Source organism: Mauremys reevesii, linkage group 5 (assembly GCF_016161935.1).
Source record: "Mauremys reevesii isolate NIE-2019 linkage group 5, ASM1616193v1, whole genome shotgun sequence".
In the NCBI taxonomy this organism is placed as follows: domain Eukaryota; kingdom Metazoa; phylum Chordata; order Testudines; family Geoemydidae; genus Mauremys; species Mauremys reevesii.
In genome coordinates, this window is record NC_052627.1 from 110,015,504 (window position 1) to 110,034,073 (window position 18,570).

The following is an 18,570-nucleotide window of genomic DNA, read 5'->3' on the forward strand; positions in this document are numbered from 1 at the left end:
AGTGAGGAGTTTTGGAATATCATACAACATCCCAAATATACCTGTGTTCCTTGAGCTGCATGAAACGATCTTCAGCTGACTGTATTCCACAATCTAGCACCTGGTTAAAAAATTCAACTTTAAATTGTTGTTTGGGGTCTCTTATGGGATTATCCCATGCCTCATAACCAAAATATCTTCCTCTTCGGTGACTCTTGTATTCTTGAATGGGTGGGAAAATAGCTTCAGTGTGAAGTTCCTCTGCCAACTTCAGTGCACTCTTCAGAACGTTTTGAAATCCCTCATCTGACCGGTAAGACTATAGGTATGACTTTGCTTTGTCCAATTGTTCCTTTGCTCCAGATATATCAAGGTCAACACCTTGGAGTCTCTTGCTTACAACATTTATTTCAAACAGTATGTCATGCCACAACACTAAGCCCCACAGAAATTTGAAGTGATGTATGTTTCTGATGATTCCATTTCCCTCTGTTCTCCCAAGAACAGTTCCTGTCATAGCATTATCCTCCATAATGGCAACTATGGCATCATCTATCTTCCCAATTTGGTGTTTGATAGGCTTTATCACCTCCACTCAACTTTCCCATTGTGTGGCACTCAGTGGTTTCAGTGTCAGGATGTTCCCAGATGTTGCTTCAAAATTTGCCATCAATGAGTTGATGCAGAGAAAAATACATAGCTGCTTTGAATTACATTAAAAAATTCAGCAGCCTCACTTGAAGCTGATGCTGCATCACTGACCACCAAGTTCAATGAATGAGAACTGCATGGGACAAAAAAAGCTCGAGGGTTTAACTCTCGGATCCGTGTCTGCCTCCTCTGTTCTTTCCTCTAATGTTGGCACCATTATCGTAGCCCTGACCTCTCATGTCAGCTATCGCAAATCCCATATCTTCCAGATTTTTAAGAAGCACATTTATCATACCAGCCCCTGTAGTATCATCAATGTCCATAAATTCTAAAAAATGCTCTCTGACAGTCACCATTGCAGGGATATTTTCACTAGGTTCTGTTGTTGTTACAAAACACACCATTAAAGTCATTTGTTCCATATGGCTGATGTCAGGTGTGCAGTCCAGAATAACAGAGTAATATCTTGTTGACTGCAGATCTGCCACAGTCTTCTGTTTGACTTTTGTTGCCAGTAACTGTATGATCTCATTTTGAATTGTTTTTCCAAGGTAGTGGTGTGTGTACATTTCTTGGGTGGTGACTCTTCTTAGATGCTCCTGGAGTACAGCATCAAACTCAGCCATCAGCTCCACATTTTAAGGAAGTTTCCATTGTTTAGCACATACAGTTGATCTGAAGTGCCACACAGTGCTAGGTTTTGGGTAGCAAGCGTTCTCACAATGTCAATGAGCCTTTTCAGAACATTTTGCCAGTAAAGAGACTCTGATGCAATCTTCTCTTGATGCTGATCATCTATGGTGGCCTTTAACCTTAGTCTCATCTCAAGCTCTTTCCACCTATGGAATGCTCTCTGGTGATTTGCTGCCTTCTTATGGCATGCCAGATTTCTAGCCAGATTTTTCCAGTTCTTTGTTCCTGTAGAACCCAATGTAGCTGGAACATTAGACTGGAAGAGTCTGCAACAAAAACAGTATGCAGCATTCTGGGTTTTTGAGTACATAAGCCATGGCCTCTCCACTTTGTCACCATTGGGGATTTCACACCAGTAATGTGTTGGATGGAAACTTCTATTTTCATTGTCTTTGGGGATCATGAACTTTTTCACTTGCTATGGCCCATGCAGTACAAGGAGGTCCCTCAGGCTACTGCTCAAGTGAGTCCACAGTCCTGGATCATCTAGACTTAAGAAACTAAACTCAGCAGCAGCTGTTTCTTGTGCCTTCATCACAGTCTTCTCTGTCCTACACTTTTCTTCAGGAATGTGCATGGTTATATCCACTTGAGATGGAGATATGGATGTTGCAGTAGCTGCCAGGTCACCTGCACTCTGACTAACTGGAAGATCAGGCATCTCCTCACCACTCACATCCTCACTGGGGCTAGAAGGCTCACCGTGAACATTTGGGTCTATGTATCTCAGGAGAGCTCCTTCCTGCTTAGATAGAAAAGCTTCCTTTGCTTTCTTTCTTTTTCTGAATGCTGCCCCAGAGGGGTGTTTTCTTCTTTCACTCATGACTGCTGTTCTGTGCCAGCTATAGTGGCTCTCAACACTCAGTTGAAGGGGACAAATAAGCAGGCTGGTAGCAGGGCCTGAGTGAGGGAAGATATCAGCGTCTTAAGGGCCTAACTGTGTCCTTTCTACTTCAGTTTCCTACTACTTCAGTTGACTGCCTGTTCTCCTCAAGTGGGTTCAGAGAAGCAGCAGGAAACAGGAAGCTCCCTGAGAAGCTGGTGTTAATCAGTCCAGGCTCTTGGGAGTGCTAGAGAGCTACATAAGAGGCTCCTCCTCTCTCTCCCTGTAGCTCCTGATGCTTTCTGTTATTCCCTCTCACCTTTTCTTCTGCCTGCTTGTTATGTCTATTGTGCCCTCCTTCCTCCAGCATAGAACTCTACCATCTCTGTGCATCTAGAGCAAAGAGAATACATGTGCACCAGCAGCAGACACAATTTTCTACACTCTGGGTCTTAGTGGTGCCACCCCCCCACCCCCCCCACCCCCCGCCCAGTCTGGCACCTGAGGCGGCTGCCTCAGTTCGCCTCATGGTAAGGCCAGCCCTGTTTCCACGACCAAATCTCTGTACAACTTTTCATGAGTGATGTACCCGAGTATTCGGATTCTCATATCTAAACTGTATTGTTAAATCTATTCACCTAAATTTGGGTTATTGCTGATTATATACTCTATGTATCATATGACTTTTAAAAACAAATTTGGTATTTGTAGATAATCTAAGCACTATACCCAGATGTACAGACACTCTTTTCTCAACCTATATATTATATGATTTTTTTAACATTAGCTTTAATAAAAAGCAAAAGCATCTTATGATCAGTGATTTAGCAACAAAATTAAAAACTGGTATAAGTAAAAAAGTTTATAGCACATTGTGTTATGTTTATGATTTATCTGCACAGAAAGAAATTTTCTCTTCTTAATAACCCCAGTCAATTAGAATGAGAGTCACTTGCATGTGCCCAAGGAACAATTAACTGCTATATTAAGAGATCATTATATTACTATTTGGGTAACTGGCAAAAGTGTGATATGAACAAAACCCTATAATGTTCAGTGAAAGAAAGCCCCATAATCCATCTTTGCCTTAATAATTAAATTAATCAGACTAACCTCCATAGCCATCATCTGGGATTCTTCATTGAAATTCATGTTTGCAGCAATCGATACCGGCTGTCACAAGTAATACAGGAATTATTAGTTATATTATAATCAGATGTACACATTTAATGCTTATGCACTGGTCATGCAACAGACTCCACAAAGGCACACCTCTGCACCCATGTGGATCCTATTAACTTAAAGTGACATGTTAAAGTATTTAACACTTCAAAAGACAATTTTACGATTTTGAAAACTAAATAATTTCCTGCTATTTGTAGCCAGTTCACAGGACCTTCAAAATATATCTGCAAGTTTATTTAATAATTCCCTATCAGAGTGAATCAAATTGACAAATATAAATTGTATACAAGTTGCCTATTGCTGTAAATCATATACAAACTGCCCATTGTTAGTCCATATAGAGTCTATTGCAAGACTGGGGTCACTTTCTTCTCACTCTTAGCTGGGTTCACTTTGCATTTCACTCTTGCCAAATCTGAAATTTACAGATGGGTCTAAAACTTTGTCTACATGATGAAGTTGTAGTGATTTAACTCAAAGTGTTTAGAATATGATTTAGCTAAAGAGGTGCAACCTCCTTGTGTGGTAACTACTAGTTTGGTTTAAGAGCTCTTAATAGCCATTCAGTTTATGTCAGCAAGGAATCAATTTCAGATAAATCTGCTTAAGGCACTTTAAACCCAAATGAGAACTCAGATTACATGGTTGCAAGCTGTATCTCCCTCCGTTTCTGCATAAATTTCAACACCAGATTGGAGATGAATTCCCTCCATACTAGCTCAGAGCACACTACTGCTAAGCATAATGACATAATTGAAAACTACAACTTCTTTGCACCACTCACATGAAATATATTTCAAGGCCTACTAATATTACATTGAAAAGTTATAGCATTTTAATATATAGCACATAAATATCACTTTGGAAAACCAAATTAAAATAGTCTTGTGTGTAGGCGAAAGTGACTAGGGGATATCTTATCATATAAAAACATCCTTACTATAACTGTTCTAATATTTCTTGAAATTAAGTGCCATAGCAGAAGTCTTTAAAAAAGTATAATGCATAATTGAATGCCTTTATCTATACTAGAATACAAGAGATTTAAACTTGTTCAGTAGCATAAGGGTTGTCTGTCTCTAGACAATTTAAAGCTGAAAACAGAAATACACTGGAGTATCACTAACTGCACTTTTAAAATTAAATTACCTTGAGAATCCTTTATAAGAGTCACTTTGAGAGTTTCTGTTTCTTACATTTCTCTTTTTAATGAAAAATGGAGAATGTGGGGATTTTTAAAAAGATCCAAAAGGGAAACAATTGAGTCATACCTGGATTTTCTTAGGCAGTACTTCTGAAGTTGCAATCAACAGTCTGGCATAACAAAAATGCCCATCTTAGCAACAAGGTTGCTAAGGAAGGTCACTGTGATTTGTTTTTAAAGGGACAGAGTCAGGAAATCTTTTCCTGCTAAATAAATGCAGGAAAACCTCAATTTATTTTTTTTTATTATTTTTTGTAAATACAGTCAAAGGGAAGGGAAAGTAGTAATATATAGGAAATGATTACGCCCCCAATCCTGCACACACTTACACATGTGAATAATCATATTCACTTCAGTAAGACTATTCATGTGTACATCCTTGCAGGATTAGAGCCAAATTGTGGACAAAAGGATAATAAGTGACACCCCAATATAAATCAAGATTTGGAACTCCTATTTTCTCCCTAGTCCTTGGATTGAAAAAAAAAAGATTGTATGTTCCTACTTTATCTCAGAATTTATTTTAACTGGGGTTGCAATTATTTTTTTCAAATGGCAGAGATAAGAAAAGTTTGAGCATGCATATTCACCTATATCCTCCTTCAGGTCAAGCCCTACTGTTTTCAGATATGCAGTTTCCTGTCGTATGTCTGGACTGGGGCAAAGATCTAAAACTCATGAATTAAAAGTGAGTGGGAACATTCTATTCAGGCAACACCAAGCAAGAAGGGACTAGAATTTAGACAGGTAAACTTCCTTACCTTCATACTCCAAACAGCCATTTTGTTATTAGTGCATGATTCAGTCACATCATCCAAAGGATTCCATGCTCCTCCCCACCTCCTCTCCAAAAAAAGGACCCAAAGGATTAAAAAGAGTTTTCCCTAAGGAAAAATATCCTGACATTATGAGGTATCTTGCAGAGACTTCAATTTATCTCTTCCATGCCACAGTATCATAATAAAACAAAAGTTATTCAAGGTTAAAGCTTTAAACCAGAGTCTGGAAGAGCTCCCAAACACCATCTTCTTTTTCTCATGCATTGAAGTTTTCAGAAAGCGCATTTTTCACAAATGCTATACTGAGGAGACAGCTATTCCTTGAAGATGTGCAGATATGCAAAACTGATATGTCTCAGCAAAATTTTTAGGAGAAGCACTGGGAAAATGAAGAAACAGCATACTGAAAAAGAAAATGATAATCTCTCAGCAGCTATGACTTACAGAAAACATTTTTCTTACATCCCTATGACTGGAGAGCTAATCAGTAAATATTCTGAGCATGGAAGAGTAATACTATGAAACAGAGGTAACATCAGGAAATATACTATTAATTTGTATTAAAGTTATTACAAGTATTATTTTGAATGCTTTCACAGTTAACAAAACAAAAGGAGGGTATCAAAAGTTCACTAAATCTTAGGGCATTGTTCTTAAAGGGGGTATACTCTTTGACTCCATTTGCTAAAGAGGCAATGAGAGGATGGGTTATCCATCTATTTATAGAATGCCAGCCACAATGTTATCTCAGTAACAAGAACAGAGGTGATATTTCAAAGATATCTGATAGTTTTTAAAAACAGAGGGAATATCTTTCATTCCATTCCTAACTTTTACAAACACAAAAATAAATGAACATGATAATAGCTATTTAAATGTGTTTGAGATAGAAATAGTTAGGTGAGTTCCATCATATACTATTCCTCTGGTGTACAGATCAAGCTGTTCATGCTGTGTTGAATTTGATAAACCACATTTATGATGTACACATTGGCAATAATATTTGCAGTGTGACCAGATTTAATTATATCACTGCTATGGGAAGGACATATTACTGGATGTATCTATATTTATTCCTATGCAAGCAATCCACAGGAAATATCCCAAAGTCCATCTCCACAAAATCCTAGTAGTTGTAATAACAGAATTGAGAAAGAGGGATTTCCTCCCTATTTCTAGATAGTGTTATCATAAAAACAGGCTCATGGGAAGAAGCAAATAAAGCAGCTTACAGTAGATTATTATAATTGAGCTGGATGCATGAATTTGTAATATGTAAAAGAGTAGTCTATTACAGTCAGAGAATAGCTCACCATACAGTGAACACAGAATGGGAGAGCAATTTTATCAGAAGACAGATTTCTAAAAGTGCATATAAATAACCTTCTGTAACTGCTGAGACTGATGGTATAATTTATTAAACTAATGCAAAGAGCATATGATGTTTTTGTAATAGTTCTTGTTAAACAACTTGTTTTATCAAGAGGTTTGTCTCCCAACATTTCTTCCCAGTGCCAGAAACAGTCATGCAAACAGTTAAAAATAATGGACAAATATGAACTGCATTATATAGGGAACATTACTTTCATACTGTAAAAGAACAGTGATGAGTGCTTAAAAGGATGGGAAGCTGTATAGAAACACATCAGTGCAAGGATTCTAGTCACTGGAGACACAATGCAAGCAGCATAAATTCCCTGAAGCTGAGAACAATACTACATCTCTCTCAGTCAGCGCTCCAAAAACAACTGCAAAGCCAGTATCATCTCATTTTGTTGGACTGCATATCAAGAGCTCCTTTACTGAACAAATAAGATGGTGTGAGGAGTTCCAATTTGCAACCAGTAATCCTACCATTCAGTTCAGCACAAGCCAATGTATCACCAGTCAGGGCAGTGCACATAAAAGGATCCCTGTCTCCAAGCACAGAGGTAGAATAGTCTGCAGACAGTGAACAAGGAGGAACAGAGTTTATTTTGTCTTTTGAATGATAATTTACTATCTTGGAAGAGCATTAGTGGATCTCCTCCTCTAAAAACAAAACAAAAAACAACAACAAAAGAAAGAGCTAAAAATCATCCGGACTGCATCAAACTGGTGGCTGTATGTTATTTTGACAGGATAGAAATCTCAGTAAGAGACCCAGTAATTCTTCTAATAAGACATTCATTTTTTGCTCAGTTTTCACTACTAGAATATCTGCCAGAAATGGTCGAATTACAGGTATTGTGCTTGGAGATCTGCATTGGTTGCTGATTAGTTTCCAAGTGATTAAGGAGTTGGTTTTGCCCTTAAAACCTTAAATGGTTTGGGCCCTGGCCAGTTGATCAATCACCTCTCTGTGTAGTATTGTCTTGAAAGAAATAAGAAAGGGGGCTGTTGGCAAGAAGTTCTTCCTGAGGACAAATGAACTATGGAAATCACTTCTGTCCTTTGGTCTGTAAGAGCCAGGATTTGATGACTTTCTGGTCATTCTGAAAAGCTAATTTTTTGTGGATGGACATTTCCAAGAGGGAAAGTGGTAGCTTGACTCATTTGTTCCTTCTATTTTTTTGAGGTCTGAAACATTGTTGACCATTTGTTATATAAATCACATTGCGAAGTAGGGCAATTTCCTGTGGAAATCATTTTATGAATGTAGTGTTACATTTTGTATAGTGTGTAGGTTTACAAGAGGAACTTTAAAAATTGAAATTAAAGAGATACATTTGTCCCATCTACTGACAAGAGAAGCCAACTAAAAGATCAACTGTACAGCACCTAGCACAATGAGGTCCTGGTCCACATATAGGGCTCCTAGGCACTAAGATAATGCAAATAGTAAGGTTTCTTTCTGCTGAGGGAAGTATGTGATTGGGTGTGTCAGGACTTTGTGGCCCATCGCTGGAGTTTCTCAGAGGTCAAGAATTATTTAACATTTTTATTACTGACTTGGCACAAAAAGTGAGAGTGTGCTAATAAAATTTGCAGCTGATACAAAGTTGGGAGGTATTGCCAATACAGAAGAGGACCAGAATATCATACAAGATGATCTGGATGACCTTGTAAACTGGAGTAATAGAAATGGGATGAAATTTAATAGTGCAAAGTGCAAGGTCATGCAGTTTGAGACTAACAACAATATTTTTTGCTATAAACAGGGGACTTATCAGTTGGAAGTGACAGAGAGGAAAAAGACCTGAGTGTATAGGTTGAACACAAGATGACTATAAGCCATCAATGTGATGTGGCCATGAGAAACATTAATGCAGTCCTAGGATGCACCAGGCGAGGTATTTCTAGTAGAGACAGAGAAGTGTTTTTAAGGTCAGGCTTGACAAAGCCCTGGCTGGGATGATTTAGTTGGGGATTGGTCCTGCTTTGAGCAGGGGCTTGGACTAAATGACCTCCTGAGGTCCCTTCCAACCTTGATACTCTATGATTCTAAGTCACTGGTGAGACCTCATCTGGAAGACTCTGCGATTCTGGTTTCCCATGTTTAAGAAAGATGAATTCAAACTGGAATAGGTGCAGAGAAGAGCTACTAGGATGATCCGAGGAACGAAAAACCTACCTTAAGAGAGGAGACTCAAAGAGCTTGGCTTGTTTAGCCTAACCAAAAGAAGGCTGAGGGGAGATATGATTGCTCTCTATAAAAACATCAGAGGGATAAATACTAGCAAGGGAGAGGAGTTATTTAAGTTAATCGCCAATGTGGACACAAGACAAATGGATATAAATTGGCCATCATCAAGTTTAGGCTCAAAATAAGGCAAAGGGGTTTTCAAACATCAGAGGAGTGAAGTTCTGGAACAGCCTTCCAAGGGGAGCAGTGGGGGCAAAACACCTAACTGGTTTCAAGAGCTTGATAAGTTTATGGAGGGGATGGTATGATGGGATTGCCTATAGTGGCATGTGGCCCACTGACAACTGACAGTAGCAAAAAATCCCAATGGCTGGAGATGTGACATTAGATGGGGAGGGCTCTGAGTTATTACAGATAATTCTTTCCAAGGTATCTGCCTGGTGGGTCTTGCCCACATGATCAGGGTCTAACTGATCACCATATTTGGGGTCAGGAAGGAATTTTCCCCAGGGTCAGATTGGCAGAGACCCTGGAGGTTTTTTGCCTTCCTCTGCAGCATGGTGCACTGGTCACTTGCAGGTTCAAACTAGTGTAAATGGTGAATTCTCTGTAACAAAGTCTTTAAACCATGATTTGAGGACTTCAGTAACTCAGCCAGAAGTTAGGAGTTGTTGAGGTTCTGTGGCCACGATGGTCCCTTCTGACCTTAAAGTCTATTAATCTAATTCAGCCCAGATGGGCAAGAAACTAGTTTAGTTATAATTGATCCTGAAGGGCAAGGAACTGTTTCTATTTGAATTCGTTTATACCCTAGAAAGGATTTGAACTGTGTGATCCAGCCAGAGAAGACCTGCAGAGACCAACTGATAGTCTGCAGGGTGTGTAAGGAGCTGGAGAAAACAGCAACCCTGTGCCCAGGCATTGGGGGGTGCTCAAAGTAGTTAATGCAACCCATCACACTGTCTTGTATATGTGTCATCACACTGGTACATACAGTGGCAGATTAACAAATTTGCCGCCCCTAGGCCCTCAAAAAATTGCCGAACCCCACCCCCCGTGCTTAGGACCTGCTTTTTCATCCTTATGGCTTCCCAAGCATTAAGGAAGTGGGACAATCTGTCCCCAGATGGTTAGGAGGAGAAGCGGGGGGAGAAAAATAGCTGGAAGATCAGAGACAACTGTATTGCTGTCCTCAAGAGAGAAATCAAATGGGCTGGCTGCTGCCAAACAGATCATTGAGGACAAGCCAGATGATTCGAATGGGAGCTGGAGGACCTCCTTCTTTGTGTCTGTTTTCTCCTGGAAAAATCATACTGCTTTAAAGCATAAAAGGACTGCCTGTAGTACTGTTGCTATATGGAGGCTATACTGATGTCTTTGGGGAGCTGGGTGGAGTGTAGCATGAGAGAAGAGTAGCACAAGAATCCTTAAATGAATGCAAAGTCTTGCCTTTTTTTTTGTCAGAAGACAAAACATGACCATCAAAAGGGGAGTCATCTATAGTTTGCTATACCCAAGTTATGTCATCACAAGAGTAGGTAGAATAAATTTCTCCCCTCAACAAATCAAGAATCTTGGGCTTTTTTTGAGGGGTGGGGGGTGGGGAGTTGATTTAAATCTTTATTGGCACACCTCTCATGGGCAGCTGTAACTACCAGGAAGTTTGGGCTTACGAATAAAAGCACTCAAAGCATTGCATCAGGCCACAGTAAAATTTGTCTGCATACTTAGCTGTAGGGTCTTTGGTGGCTCCAAACGCCTCATTAATAGGGAGGGCTACTCTGCCAGGGGCAGCACCTGAAGAACATCCAACAGCTTGTGGGTATTCTATTGGGCCAGTTCAGTCCCAAAGCAGTCTCCTGAGTAGGTCTTGATAGGATTAAAAATCCTCTGGAACTGGGGGGTCACAGAATCGTCAAATAAGGAGGATGAGAAAGTAACAGCTGACAAAGTATTCTCCTGAGGGAACACCTGCTCCTCCGGCAAAAGTTCACCCTGTAGGACTGGTTGCTCAGGACCACCATTGTCTCTGCATGCCTGCAACCCAGATGTTTTTAAAGGTTATAGGCTGCCCTGAACTGGACTCAGGTGTCCAGTTATAATTAATCTGAGGTAACTTCTTTTCAGTTTATAGGGAAAAAGGCTTTAACCATTCAGTGACTGATATGGTTACTCCTTCAGAACTGTCCGGTCTGACTTTGTTCCGTAGAGCATTATGTGACAGTTTCCATGATGAGTCGATATTGCTCATAACTCCAAGACAAATACATTACTGAGAACTTCCTCAAAGTACATGGAGTTTCTGTCAATACAATGTGAGGAAGAATCATTTCTCTTAAAATTCGAAAATACGGTGACACAGCTACAGCCTGGAATGTTGGTTTAAGTAACTGAATTTTAATGTGTATTGCTCCTAGATGCATAGATCATACTAAAATAAATGCACTGCTTGGTGAATTTTAAACAGTTTATACTGAATCTGCTATACTGCACATTTGAAAAGAATGTATTACTCATAGGTATATCTTTTCCTATTAAATGGGATAGTGCAGATGAAGTTCAGTGGGTGATATCACCTACTGATTCTGATATATTGCTTTCTCAACCATATTTATCACCTACTTCATATATATTACTTATTGAACTAGATACATTTCAAACAGATTTGTAAAAGTGAACTGGATGCTTCCACATTAAAGTTACCACTTATCAATTCAAACAAATTGCCTAGTCAAACATCAATGTAGTCACATGGTATATATTGTATATACAAACTGCTAAATTAAATGTATGAGTATATATATTCCCCTATATATTAACTAACCAAACTCAGTATATGATTTATGGAATATAAATACAAATAAAATACTGTACAAATAGCCACACCAACTATTAAAACATACACAATAAGGGACATGGCACATTGGTTCTCTTTAAGATTTTACACTACGTAATTTAGGGTTTTATACTGACACCCATCTAAGCACTTTAGATAGTTTTAAAACAATTTGAAGAATGTATGTAATCTTTTGCACTATATATTCACTATCATCTTTTTGCAACTGTACTGGAGAACGTTAGAGTATCATGTGAAATTGTTTAGGAATAGTCATATATTGCTGCTGAAAAGCAGCAGCTATACAAGCCATATGGTACAAGCCATGTAGTACATATGCTTTTGACTACTAATAGGTACTGAAACAGTGAAGAAAATGAACTTACCTATGCAAATTAACTTACTCTTCTTATCCATTAGAAGATTACTTTAATGAAGTCTTTTAATTTTGTATATATGTTAAAAGTTTCCAGCAAAGGAAAAGAGTTGGGATTGTGCCCTTTTTTGTTACTTGACATTAAATAAAGAATGTATGAAAGGTTGTTTTAAAAATCACTTTTTCCCCAGTTTGTTTGTTTTTTAACCTTACAAATATTTGCAATACTAATTAGATTTAGACTAATACCTAGTGCAATCTCTTTAGCGCAACTTACAAATATCAGTGGGGGGGGGGGGGTTGTTACATAACTGCACTCAAAAACAAAACAATGTAAAACATATAAAGCCCTATTTTAGCCTCCCCTCCCCATAACGTTGGCTTGGAAAACTGGTTTTGCCTGAAAATTAGCAAATTTGATGGCAAAGGAGAATAGCTCTGCAGAGTTTGAAGAAAACCAGTCATTCAGTTTTTGAGTTATTGGTTGGTAAAAAGTTTCTCTAATTTGAAGTTTTTATATTTGCCTAACTTTTTTCAATAGCTCAAAATTGGTTTGTTACTGTGCCTACAAACTTTCCAAATAGTTAAATCGCCTTGTAAACTCATGCACTGGCCATTTTTGGAAAAAGTAAGTTGAAATTAAGCAAAGTTACAACAATGTTTTTTGTTGTATATAGGTTTGGACCCAATCCTGCTTCCATTGAATTATAATTTCGGTGGGGTTACAGGCCCAATCCTGTTATAATTTCTAGCCATATCTACACTGCAGGGTGCTACATCAACATAGGTATGGTGCCATAGCTATGCTGCTGTAACCCCATAGTGTAGATGCAGACAACAGTGATGGAGGGTGTTTTTCTGTCACTGTAAGAACTCTCTCCAAGTGATGGCAGAGCCACACAGAAGATTTGGAGGGTATGGGTCAAAATCTGAAACTGAGGCCCTCATCCTTCCAAAAAAGCTAACATGGAGATGAAAAAATGTAATAGCAAGGGCCTGGGGGTCAGAGAGGACCCAGGCCTTTGGGGTCGCTGCCCTTCCCATGGAGGCATGGGGGGAGGGGCCTATGCTATTCCTGTGGCCAAGGAACCACTCTTGGTTCTACCTTTCTCCAAGTTCTGGCTCAGCTGCCAGTAGGAGCAGTATCCTTTATCCTGCTCTTACTTCTGGGCTCTCAGCCTGGTGAGTTGCCTTGGGGCTGGTATAATAATGCCAGGAGCAGCAATGGATCCTGGCCCCCCTCTGTTCACCAGCTCCTGGCTCAGTTTAATTTAGCTGAGTCCTTTCCCCTATTAAGTTATTTGTTTCTTCTTATGATCAACTGGTCCTAGATTCCTTTTAAATACATTAATATCCTAGAGGTAATAGGGTTTGTGCATGCATTTATTCACCTGACTACTAGAAGGAGGCACTGCATATTCAGAAGTCCTGCCATCAAATGAAAGAGCTTAATGAAACCTGGCCCATTGGCACTAAAATGAGTTACAGAATCACTTCAAAGGGAGCAGCCAGTGGACTGTACCATTCTTGGGGATCAGAATATTCCAAGGTGCTACACATTGAAACAAGTCTGACCTGTGAGCAGAGTGTTCTAGATGGGAAACTCTTGTTTTTTACTGTGGTTTCTTACCAAAACTGCTGCTTGGTGATTCTCAAGTATTCAAGATGAGGGTCCTGAAACCATTTCATCTTTTCTTCTCTTTCTTTGTGTGAAGATGGCCTTATGTGACCCATAATCCATGCTGAGCTATGTGGAAATGTGAGAAGTGTCCAATAACCATCCTTTCTTCTTTCAGATATCATATGGTTTTGTTTATCTTTCCTTTAACCACAATATTTTATGGTAGCACCAAACTGTTCAAATTAAAGCTCTGCTTCTGAATCCTCAATATCCTTTCTCTTCATTACCACCCATCCCATTCATTTATCCTATTTTGATTTTTTTATTAAGGTTTCTGATACAGGCCCAGCTCTGCTTACCTTTTGAAAATTTTTAGACAATATCAGGTATGCTCAGACCAAGACAAATAATCTTTTTCAAGTATCCAGTCAATGGCTTTCTAGTTGCAACATACCAAGACTTCCATGATTTATCATAATTAATCCAGAATCCTCTAAAACTCAAATAAAGGCACGTCAGATATAAATCATCCTTAAAATGCTCATTGTGCAGGAAAAGTTGAAAAGATTACACTTACAGAAAAAGGATGGGTTATGAAAACTCACCCTGGATAACAAGTCTAAACTTTAGCAGGTACATATACCTTGACTGTATGATGGCTAGAAAGGTCTCACCATTCTTATACAGTCATATAGAGTTGTTTGAGGCTAAGAGAACGTTCACAGAAAAAAGTATCTGAATCTATAGATACTCATATCTGAATCTAGGACTACTCAGAACATCATACTTTGGTATGTGCTGAAATCAGTAAAGAATGTTACATTCAGATCCATCTTTTTTCAAACAAGGGAAAGCATGCATTATTGAATTAAAACAAAGCTAATTTTGAAATATCTAGTTGTAAAAGTCCAAATGAATTTTTTACAAAATAACTGAAGCCCCAGTTTTTTGTTCACCTACAGAAAACTCTAAATTTTCTTCAGAGTTTCCATTAAAAGTCATCTCTGGGCTAAGGCAAAGAGTGAAAAGTTTCAGCCCACAAAAAATTTGAGAAAATTATAAGTAGCTGAGCACAGGGACTTAAAATAAAAGAGACATCACTGAACCTTAACTACAGAGTTGTTACCATGATACTGTCAACATCTCTTCAACTGACTATTTGTAATAAACTCTGTTTAATTATTAGTTTCTAAACATGTAAGTAGGGCTGGTCAGAAAATGGGTATTTTTCCATGGAATTTCAACCTCTCATTGAAAAAACAAGTTTCCAAAAACCAAACGCTTTTTGGCCAAAAAGCAAAAAAATTTCACAGAAATGAGGCACTTTCCTTGACAAATTTTTAGTTGAAAACCCAATTCTCCATTAAAAAATAATAGAAAGAATTTTTTTTGACCAGCCCGTCACATGAGCATGTGTTGCTCTTGCAAATAAACCCATTACCATAGTTTATTACAGTATGTCTCCATGTAATTACCGTGAGAAAGTTTTTGGTTTCAGCACTTTGAGAAGCTGCAATACTAATTGGACAGACTGTGGGTCAGGTCCTCTTGCCAATGATGTTAATGGGAGTTTTGCCACTGACCTCAATGGAGTTAGGATATATTAAGGCTGGAAGGACCATTCTGATCATCTAATCTGACCTCATGCATAACATAGGGCATAAAACTTTGCCCAATAATTCCTGCATCAAGCCCATGACTTCTAGCTGAAATAGAGTTTATCTTTTAGAAAAACATCTGATCTTATTTTAAAGACTTCTAGCGATGGAGAACCCACCACAAGTTGTCCCAATGATTAATTACCCTCACTGTTTAAAATCGTGCCTTTTTTTTCAGTCTGAATTTATCTAGCTTCAGTTTTCAGCCAGTGGATCTTGTCATGCCTTTGTCTGCTAGATTAAAATGACCTCTACTACCAAAACATTTCTCCCCACGCAGTTAGTTAAAGACTGTGATCAAGTTACCTCATAGCTTTCTCTTTGATAACCTAAACAGGTTGACTTTCTTAAATCTTTCACTTTAATGCAGATTTTCCAAACCTCAAATCATTCTTGTATCTCATTCTGAGGCCTTTTTTTGAGTGTTGACACCAGAACTGGACACAGTATTCAAGAAATGGTTTCATCAGCATACAGAAGTACTACAACCTTCCTACTCCTATTAGATATTCCCCTGCTTATACATCCCAAGATCACATTAGCCCTCTTAGTCACAGCATTGCTCTGGGAGCTCATGCTCAGCTGATTATCCATCATGGCCCAAAAGTCCTTTTCAGAGTCACTGCTTTCCAGGAGACAGTTCCCCATCCTGCAAGTGTGACCGACCTTTCCCACCCCCCATCCCCCCAGACTTATGACACTGCATTTGTCTGTATTAAAATGCATATTGTTCAGGTAAGCCCAACTTATCATCAGATCCAAATTGCTCTGTAGAACTATCCTAATCATTATTTTTACTCTACTGATTTTTGTGTCATCTGCACACTTTGCCAGGGGTGATTTTATATCTTCTTCCAGATCACTGAAGAAGATATTGAATAACGTTTGTAAAGAACAAATCCCTGTGGGACTTCCCTAGAAACACCCACATTGGATAATGATTCCCCATTTACAATTACTTTTTGAGTTCACTAAGTTAGTCAGTTTTTAATCCATTTATTGGATACAGACCCTTGGTTCTGGTCTCCTTTTAATTAATGTAATTGAGCCAGATATTCAGCTGGTGTAAATCTGCATGGCTCTGTTCAGAAGTCATCTGGCTCTATATGTCTTTTGTAGGTGTTGGTATATGACTGAAGTAAAGTAATGGTCTTTCAGGGTCCATCACTCTCAAATGGCCATTACTGTATTATTTCATTCTACTTTCTAAATTTCTTATCACATCTATCTCTTAAATATTTACCTCCCTAGAATGACCAAGGCTGTTAGTGATGTCAGGCATTAAATTTTCCTTTAATAACAAATACAAAGTATCCACAGGTTTAATAAGTCTTTACCACTCTATCAGTCACTTCACAACTCAATATATTTTATATACAATTTGATGTACATTATCTTAAATTTGTTTAAATATTATTATAAACATAATCTTTAAGAGGATCCAGGTCTGGAGTGACAGTCATTCATTAGTATATTATTAATTTTGTTATCCCTGCTCTTTGGTAAAATGTTCTACATAGAGGCTAGAAACCTTCTTCTTCTTCTTCTGTGGTCCCATCAATACAAAAATAAAATTCCAGCTCATATCATTATTGTTTTGTCTCCTATACACTCCAAATCAAATCCTGTGTCAGATTGTCTAGTTTGTTTGGAGATGTTTTGACATCTCCCATATCACAGTTCGTCGTCATCAGATAAGGCATCGAGATAATCTGTATCAACATATAAGAGAAATCCAGAAAACAAGCTGTCTGACCAAGTGGGATCTGCAAAGAGACCATTTTGGTCAGTGTAGAAGATCTCAAGCCACACTTCATCTTCTGCCTGAAGATAGATCACCGTGGATCCAGAAGCTACGTCATGGTTTCCTGTGTTAGCGTCAAATGTCTTTATTCGGTATTTTCCATTATGAACCAGACCAATTGCAAGATGCTTATTTGCTAAGGTGATCTCATAAGAGAAGTAGTAGATCCCTGGAATGGCACATATAAACTTCCCTGTGGAAGGATTGTAATGCTCACCCTCATTGAAAAGGACTTTATTGAATACGATTGGTAATCTTTCTTCTGGGTAGCTCGTAGTGATGCCAACAGAAAAGGCAGATTTCAGCACTATCCTTCCACACTTACAGATCCCTGGTACACCTTGTTCTCCGCGGTCTCCTTTATCTCCCTTAGGTCCAGGTGGTCCAGCTGGACCCACTTCACCTTTGGCACCAACCAATCCTGTAGGTCCTTTTTTACCAGACTGTCCTGGGTCTCCTTTATCTCCAGTTGTTCCTAAAGGTCCAGTCTTGCCTCTTAAACCTTGAAGAACATTTTATATTATTAATTATTACATATACAATCTCTTTTGTAGGTTGCAAAGCAAATAATTGCGTGGACTACTGGATATGTTTGAACATAATGAAACTGGTTTGGTGTAATCCCTGTCAGATTTTAAAAAACACCCCACAGTTAGAATGGAATTTGAGATTTTAAAAACATGACTATATATTTTGTGTGTGCACACTGACAATGCATAAAATTCATCAGACGTCAAACAAGGGTGAAATGTTATATTAATACTAAGGACCTTAATCTGGCATTTATTTATTTAAAGGTAAAACTCCCATTATTCTTAATGGAAGTTCTGTGTGCAGAACAATGACAGGATATAGCCATAAGAGCTTTAAAATTTTATTAGTAAGTTATGTCACTATTGACAGGAAATAGCTTGTATTTTTTAGACTGGAAGTTCTTTAAAACTTCTAGTTACTGCATGGCAGAGGTCTTGGAGTGCCCTCTAGGAGGGAGTGGAGGAACATCCAAGATGGCATGGCAGGGCCAGCCCCCACGGAGGAGGGTTTATGGAGGAAGGGGGGGGCACGGAGGAAGGGGGGCACCACCCAGCCCCTCCCTGCCCCCAGCTCTGCTCTTGTACCACCCCCAGACACATTGATGGCTCTTGGCCCGGTGCCCAGCCCAGTCCTCACTTGGCTCCACTCCCAGCCCCATGCTAGCCCCCAGTCTCGGCTGCTGGCCACGGCTCTGTTGGGGGTAGGCCAGGAGTGGAGCAACATCTGGCCATGGGCCCGGCTGCCAGCCCCCATCGCAGACTGGTTGTAACTCCACTCCAGCCCCCACCTCCAGCCTCGGCTACCAGACTGACCCCCTTTTGGGGCCTTGGCCCCCTTACCCTATGCTGCACACACACACACA

The 18,570-nt window shown here is 39.1% G+C and overlaps 2 protein-coding genes across 8 annotated transcripts in view; both read right to left on the reverse strand.

The window, feature by feature from the left end:
• CC2D2A (coiled-coil and C2 domain containing 2A) overlaps positions 1-4,567 on the reverse strand; it is a 147,722-nt gene extending 143,155 nt beyond the window's left edge. For 2 of the 4 annotated variants that reach the window (XR_005599228.1, XR_005599229.1), the window contains exons 1-2: positions 4,481-4,567; positions 3,260-3,319 (exon numbers count right to left, since the gene is read on the reverse strand). Coding sequence is in view for 2 of the 4 variants with exons in the window: in XM_039541049.1 (XP_039396983.1) it covers positions 3,260-3,298 (39 nt within the window). In the remaining 2 variants the exon portion in view is untranslated. The remainder of the gene's footprint in view (positions 1-3,259; positions 3,320-4,480) is intronic. The other 2 variants (XM_039541049.1, XM_039541048.1) reach the window with 1 other exon arrangement.
• An 11,812-nt stretch (positions 4,568-16,379) lies between these two features.
• C1QTNF7 (C1q and TNF related 7) overlaps positions 16,380-18,570 on the reverse strand; it is a 103,100-nt gene continuing 100,909 nt past the window's right edge. The window contains exon 3 of one of the 4 annotated variants that reach the window (XM_039542723.1): positions 16,380-17,676. In XM_039542723.1, the coding sequence (XP_039398657.1) occupies positions 17,045-17,676 (632 nt within the window). In that variant the 3' untranslated portion in view covers positions 16,380-17,044. The remainder of the gene's footprint in view (positions 17,677-18,570) is intronic. The other 3 variants (XM_039542722.1, XM_039542719.1, XM_039542720.1) reach the window with 3 other exon arrangements.